The 8099-nt window shown below is 38.3% G+C and overlaps 1 protein-coding gene across 2 annotated transcripts in view; it reads right to left on the bottom strand.

Annotated features, from left to right (window-relative positions):
- Positions 1-5372: 5372 nt before the first annotated feature.
- Positions 5373-8099, bottom strand: part of LOC112141225 (long-chain fatty acid transport protein 6) — a 13730-nt gene continuing 11003 nt past the window's right edge. The window contains exon 5 of one of the 2 annotated variants that reach the window (XM_036214550.1): positions 5373-6317. In XM_036214550.1, the coding sequence (XP_036070443.1) occupies positions 6099-6317 (219 nt within the window). In that variant the 3' untranslated portion in view covers positions 5373-6098. The remainder of the gene's footprint in view (positions 6318-8099) is intronic. The other variant, XM_024264314.2, reaches the window with a different exon arrangement.

Genomic DNA, 8099 nt, shown 5'->3' on the forward strand with positions numbered 1-8099 from the left:
TCATAAGTGAATAGAAAACAGGCTGAATATGTGTCAACACATATTCACATATTAGCATCATGAAAAAAACGAAAAGATGTAGCATTTACATAACACAACAGTTTTATTTAACTACAGCCTCAAGAACTCATCAACTTTGTATCTTTACTGTAATTAATTGCACGCGATCTCACTCCATATCACTAAATCCGTTAAATTCTTCGTCCTCTGTGTCACGTCTGAATAACTAAAGTAAATAAAGTAATTGCATAGATCACCATAAGAGGGCACTCTAGACTTACGGTCCATATCTCATCATCAAAAATTCGTATATAAGTCGCACTGGAGTATAAGTCGCAGGGACATTCAATCTATGAAAAAAAACGCGACTTATAGTCTGGAAAATACGGTACGTGTGCAAAGGTCTCTGCATTTACACGGATTATAAAAAACTAATATTTATGGATGTTTAAAAAACTTTTAGATTAATTTATTTGCACTGTTTTGGGCCTCACAGAAAACTTTGAGTTTTAGTCTTTTAGAATAAAACATTTGAACAAACATCATAGATTCAATTAAATATATAAATATCTCCCAGTATAATTAAAAAAAAGTGTATGTCATCTTTAATGCTTTGATTCCTTTGCATAATTCTACAGTTTTGCCGAGATGCTTAATGTCTTAATAAAAAAGTGTTCTCTATTAAATGAAATAACATTTTTTGACTAAAAAAAGTATATGACTGTTAAACTTAAATGCCACAATGCCTCATTTTTATTTATTTTTTTTGTAGATTTGAGGAAATTAAATTGGACCAACTAAAACTGAGTTAAAACCAGGTCTGTCCCATGCATCGTTATGCCATGCAGGTTACCTTATGTGAAAAGCAGATACACCAAGATCCACCAAGACTCCATTTTGGTGTGATTGTGTTGATCTAACAAATCTGAATCAGTGGGTCAGAAACTCAACCAAACAAAGGTTGTGCAGGTGCAAATGTCAGTTTGCTGCTTAGAAGGCTGATTGAGCACGAACAAAAACCAAAGAAGTTCCTTTCAGAGGTGGGAAAAAGAGAGGATTACTTTCTCTAGTCAATAAAGTAGCACTACTTTATGTAACTGCATGAAAAAGCTGGCATGGAATAGCAGAGACCATCGTCCTGGATGATTGCTCCTAGAACAGCCGAGAACGGATTCCTCTAGATTCATTCACATCACCAGCAGCTAAATGGTTGAATCATAGTTCTGGACAGCATGTCATTTTGTGTCCTGAGTTTTCATGCTAGAGAGACCTAATCTAATTAATGTAACAAAGCCAACATAATCGGGCATGACTGTAAAACAAAGCACTTCTTCATGCAGCTGAAAACAAAAGCCTTTTCTCAGTTGTGTAAAACTGTTTTTTGCACAAACTAGACAGACATTTTTGACTCCTACCAGACCCCTAAATACATAGGATATTTTTGCATTGGCAAATCTCTGCTGATTCTTCCTTATCATCACTTGCATCGATTCCTTCACAATAAATACCATATCATTTTAACCCACTGGAACTCAGTTTTCTTTAAAGGGTAACCAAATAGGGCAGTTGGAGGCTGACTCCCTTCTAAGACCAGATTTTAAAAAAGAAAAGCCAAAAAAGGGGGCGGGCCTAGTGGAGCTGGACTGAGCAGTGGAGGTGTGGCTTGTATCTATGACTGACAGTTAGGCTAGCTTTATGTAGCATATGCTGGGTCTTCAACAGGGATGTCCCGTTCCGATCACGTGATTGGGGACTCGATCGGATTTGGACTCCTTTGTCCGATCAGAATCGGATATTTCATTTATTCTCATCATGATTAGAGCTTTATATTTCATCTTATCATTCTGGATAAATACTCCACTAGAAGTCTGCATGTCAGGAAAAGATCACAAAATGTTATTACCAGAAAATGCAGCAGCTCAAGCAGAAGGCTAACTTGTAAACAAAGCTAGCTAGAAAGCTAACTTCTGGGACCAATAACTCTTTTAAAAACGCTTTAAACTGACAGCAAGTGTCTCTATTGGTTTGTCATAACTCAAACAACAACCTCTAAAGGCATTTCAACAGAAAAGGACAGTTTTTGTTTCTTTTTAATGTGAAGCTCTTCATGCTGCAGACATATGGCTACACAGTAGCTGCTAACTGCTACATGCTAGCGCCGTGATTTAACTCCTTAGGACCCGAGCTGTCCTTTGATATGCCTGTTTGATTTATCTGACAGAGAAATAAGAGTTAAGAAATTAACTACTGTGGTAATAAAACCAAAAATGTGATGTCTTAAGAACTTAAAGAAGAAGTACATAATCTTAAAAATAACTAAATAAAAAAAACTAATAAATTAAAACTAATAATGACATCAGCTATTCATGAACACTCATCAAATTTTATGCTAAAACAAAATCATAATTTATTTTTAAGAGTTTTAAATGAGGACAGGAATCACATTTGGTCATAAATGTTCAATAGCTCTAAAGATGTTAAAGCTAAAGTCACTAAACTTTATCACATGACTAATTATCACTTATATAACAAGAACATTGTATTTTTTTCCTAGTTTATATTTGCTGTATTTTACTTGTTTATTAAAACTACTTCACAGAAGTGTTTTATTTAAGTTTTTAATGATAAAAGAAGATTAATGAAGTATAAACAAGGGACAACACTAATCTGCTTATTCAATTTATTCATGTTTTAAATGTCTTATAAAAGTATCGGATCGGGACTCGGTATCGGCAGATACACAAAATCAAATGACTCGGAATCGGATCGGGCCCAAAAAACCTGATCGGGACATCCCTAGTCTTCAATATAGAGAGAGGTTCGTCTTTGTTATGTTCAATTAAAAAACAAAAAATATGGAATGGAAAAGAGATGCAAGTTTTTTCACAGAAGTTTCTGAGGAGGTTGAGGATTTTCCGCCTCCCTCTTCTCCCGAGGCCGGCACTCATGGTCCAGAACCTTACTGTTTCCAGCCGCTGGCTCAAGACCATTGATATATGTTACATTTACAAGCTCAGTTGATTAGATTCTAGCACAAAGGCAAAATCTGTTAATTAGACAGCAGTGTGTTACCTGTAACACTAGAAGGGGGAGTTCTTGCACTATTTACAGCTTAGTTTTTAATGATAATAAAAACATAAATATACCACGATATCAATGATTTCTAAGCTTTAATTCAAGCCATGTTTTGTGAAAATGAGGGAGCTAGCCCAATTTTTGTGGTTGATGCCTGCATGTCTGACATTGGAATAGTTGCGTTCTGTTTATGCGACGCAATGCATAGCAATGGCGCCTATGCGCGCACGTCTCTGTCTATAGGAGCGACTAGGCAAGGGTCAATCCAGTAATATCTATCAATGCTCAAGACGCTGCTTTTGCAATGCTCGACAGCGGGGCTGCCGGCACAGATGAAGGTTTGCAGGAGCAAAGGGAACCCGTGTCTGAGAGTGGTAAAATGCTGCTAGCATCATAGCTAATAAAGGCTAACATATTAAACAAACAATCCAGAGTGAAATGTTCATTAAATCCATCACCAGGGCAGAGTTTGCTGGATTCAATGCCAAATGCAACCTCTGTTCTACAAGTCCACTGGAAAGTTTTGTCAATCAGTAGATTTTTAACAGAGGTAATACACTAAAGGCTAACAACCAACTGTTACAGAGTCAAAAATGGGCGGGGCTTTTATAGTGGAGCTGGACTTCTTGGACTTAAACCAGTTGACCATCACAAAATTTAACTGCAATACCTCGTTTCAACCTGTACAGCACACAGATGATTTTTGACTATAATTTCACAAATTAAACAAATGTATTTGTCAAAAAATTGGCAACATACAGCACTTTTAAAGCCCCATTTGACATGTAAACTTCTGCGGTTCAGAGCGCACCCACGTGAAGGAAAGCACTTCTCAGCGATGCGGTTTAGCCTCCCCATGGAGAACTTTATATCCCTCAGCTTGGAGGGTCAAACAAAAAAATAATTATCTGGACACACTTGCACTAAAGTGTCCCTTCAAATGGAGGGGAAGGAAGAAGGGAAGAATTCGGATTGGGCCTTAGCGACACTTTCCTTTATGCATATATTTTTTTTATTTTCTTTTGAGACTGCAGGTCAATATGAAAAATCTGTCCAAAGTACAGTTCTGTTTATCATATGGTGATCATTCTTGTATTTTCTGTAATAGATAAAGTGGTATTTGTTCCTTGACCCAAAAGCCATTTTTGTTTTAAGCTAGATTACCCGTTACCGTTCCTGTTTAATGGATGTTGGAATGTTGAATCTGAATTATAAAGAAGATAAACTGTATAAGTAACTTTGTAAAATTTTGTAAGTTTCAAAAAGAACAAAAAGTGAGTTAGGTAAGAACGCTGTGTTCTAGAATTATCCGTATTGTTAAACAAACTGAATGTGTTCAGAAATGATTGTTTTATTACTGGCTTCTTTGAATTTATGTAACATAGGTGATGCATTCGGACAATAATCAAACTAAAGCAAGTATTTTTTTGTTGCAACTTTGTTGCTACAGCAGCTGTGGAAGAAATCCTTAGTGGTTCTACGGCAAACAGAAAAGCTTCTTTGTGGCTCAGCATTGCTATTCTTTTCAATAGACTAACTAATGGAGAAAAAAGCTTCTTTAAAGTCTAGGGATATTATATAGGAGCAAAAAATAAAATGCCTTGTTTCATGTAGTGCAGGGGTGTGTGGGTATTCTTTGAGGTTGGGGTTTAAAATGTTCCCAAGCCCCTAAAATGCATAAAACTGGATGCTAACTGTGCTTTAACTACTGTCTCCTGTGATCCACTTGATTTGTCTTTAGTGTTTTATGTAGGATGCCATTCCTGACACGAGTCTACCCGGGCTTGGGACCAGGGCAGATGCCACACTGGCTCATCCCCTGTTGAGGCTAAACTTTTAGAAATTAATTTGAAAATTTTTGAGTGAGTCAGTCATTTTTTTGTTTGTTTTTTTTTTTTTTTTTAATTCATTTTGGATATTTTTTGTTAATTAAAAGTTTGAGTCTGTCTCTGTTTATCCATCTCTTTTTGGGCTTTTTAAAAAAAATCTTATTTATTTAGTACGCACTTTGTATCATTTTTACTATGAAGTTTATGTTTGGTTTAGTTTTTTTGAATTTTTCATAAAAAAAACATATATTTTACAATTTTTTGTCACTTTTTATGTACTTATTTTAATGTTTGTCTATCTGTTTAGTTATCTATTCTTGAGTGTCTTTTAATTATGTATTATGTGTATTCTTTTGTATCAATCGTTGCAGCATTAGCTGTTTTTTTGTGCAAAAGTCTGAACAAACGACTCCATATCCAGGCTTCTTGTTATTGCCTTCTCATGAGCCAAGATAACTAAATGTTTCCTTGCATGTAGCATGGTGCAGCAGAAGGGGGTAAGAACTGGAGACAAAGCAGAGAAAGAGCTTTCACATGATGTTGATGATCCACCAATCACAATGGAGGTCACATGTACCATAGAGCTGTGGAAAGGTGTTTTTATATGTAGATATTTGCAAACGATGGAGAGATCTACAAACTCTACGTTGCCACCAGCATCAGTCTTTTTGAACTCTAGTTTCAACATTGTTTTTGTAAACAAGAATCCAATTGGAAAGTTTGTCACTATCACTTCATGTCATTTTAACATGACAACATCCAGAAAAGAGTGAGATTGAGGTTGAAGACTATTAACTGCTTTCATCAGCTCTAGATTGCTTCTGGAGAATCTTGTTTCCATCCCTACAATGGCTATGTCCAAAATGTTGAGAAGAGCTCTCCTCACAGGCTGGCAAAGAGTCGAGGAGTTTTCTGCATGGCCAACAGTGGACAGAACAGGTCGCATGGACCACTCCCAAATGCAGCTGGTGGTTCTAGCAGAGGATATAAGGAATATCTTTCCCTACCCTCTTTTGCAATAATGCCTGAACCCCACCTCTGGCCCACTCATGACAGAAGCTCCATCGTTGATTGACTGATCATTTCCGCTGCACTACAACCCGAGTCAGAAAGATGCTGAAGAATTTGGTTGGTAATAAATTCTGCATTTCACAACATCATTCATTCATTTCATTTTGTAGCAATGACCCTGTATTATCCTGGATTTTGGATACTCACCTTGTAGAAGACATTGGAACGTCCCACAGCTCCAATCTTGCCAATGTGGTTCATAAAGCACAAGTTTCCCTCAGTGGAGCCATAAATTTCACACATTTTAATGTTTCCAAAACGAAACAGAAAGTCTCGCCATACATCTTGCCGCAGCCCATTCCCGACTCCCATTCTTACTTTATGTGCTTGATCCATTTCTGTCTGATAGAGAGATAAAGTTTGAGAAAATATTGCATTAATTGTCATACAAATGAGAATGTGATACAAATGGAAATAAAGAATCCATTTGACTTGAACAAAAAGGGTATGCAAAATCATGATTAAATCTATGCAATCACTTCTTTTAGAGAACTCTGTTTTAATCTTTTGTTGTTGTTGTTGTTGTTGTTGGTAACATTTAAAGAGCAACCAACCAAAAATTCTAAAACAAGTATATTCACTCACAGGCCACTTTATTAGGTCCACCTTGCTAGTACCGGGCTGGACTTTAGAACTGCCCTAATTCTTGGACATTCTCTTAGAGCTCTATTCCCTCACAGCAGGAAGTCCCCGGTTCGAATCCCGGCTGGGGGATTTGGGGCCTTTCTGTGTGGAGTTTGCATGTTCTCCCCGTGCATGCGTGGGTTTTCTCCAGGGACTCCGGCTTCCTCCCACCGTCCAGAAACATGCTTCATAGGTTAATTGGTGACTCTAAATTACCCCTAGGTGTGAATGTGAGAGTGAATAGGTGTGTGATTGAGGCCCTGAGACAGACTGGAGACCTGTCCAGGGTGTATCCTGCATTGGCCCAGCAGTGTCTGGGTGAGGCTCCGGCACCGCCGCGACCCCGAAAGGACAAAGCGGTTAAGAAGATGCACTGATGGGTGGCATAACACGGTTCTGGAGACATTCCTCAGAGCGTTTGGTCCATAGTGACATGAAAGCATCACACAGTTGCTGCAGATTCGTCAGCTGAACATCCATGATGTAATCTCCTGTTCCACCATATCTCAAAGGTTCTGTTGGGTTCTGGTGAGTGTGGAGCCAATTTGAGTCCAGTTGTCCATGTTGTAGTTTCTAGTGTGATGTTCTAGAAACTTGTCTAAGACGGGGATATACTACTCCAGGCCTCGAGGGCCGCATCCCTGAATGTCTTCCAACAAACCCTGCTCTGGCATGTTCTTGGCTGGACACATCTGAACCAGAAATCAGTCATGAGTACGGCTTGGATATCTAGAAATCATGCAAACACTGGCCCTCAAGGCCTGAAGTGGCCTATCCTTGGTCTAAGATTATTCCAGCTTTATGACATGGAGCTTTATCCTGCTGGAAGTAGCATCAGAAGATGGTCATGAAGGGATGGACATGGTCAGCTGCAATACCAAGGTAGACCGTGGTGTTGGAACCATGATCAACTGCTATTAAGGGGCCTTAAGTGTACCAGGAAAATAACCTCACACCATTAAACCACCACCACCAGTCTGAACCACTAATACAAGGCAGGATGGATCCATGTTTTCATGTTGTTGACTCCAAATTCTGACCCGACCATCTGAATGTAGCAGCAGAAATAGAGACTCATCAGACCAGACGACGTTTTTCCATCTTCTATTGCCCAGTTTTGGTGATTCTGTGTGAATTGTATCCTCAGTTTCCTGTTCTTAGCTGACAGCAGTGATACCTGATGTGTTCTTATGCTGGTTGGACAGTTGTAAGGATGGATGTGTTGTTTTTTTTTTTTTTAACTTGTCCTGTCCAACAGCTGAGCCAACAGATGTGGGCTGAGAGCTTCTTGTGTTGGGCAGATTTTACTGTCACAACAGGGATTTATTGAGTATAAACCCTGTTGTATTTAATGCTAAACTTTATTTATATTGATTATGTTTTATTTACTTATTTATTTATTTTTCTTTGTCGTTGGACCGGACTGAAAAAAAGAAGAGGGTGGGGGAGGGGTGGGGGGGAAGATAAGATGGCAACAGAGGGAAGCAACATCATAAAACA

Source organism: Oryzias melastigma, linkage group LG12 (genome assembly GCF_002922805.2).
Source record: "Oryzias melastigma strain HK-1 linkage group LG12, ASM292280v2, whole genome shotgun sequence".
NCBI lineage: Eukaryota > Metazoa > Chordata > Actinopteri > Beloniformes > Adrianichthyidae > Oryzias > Oryzias melastigma.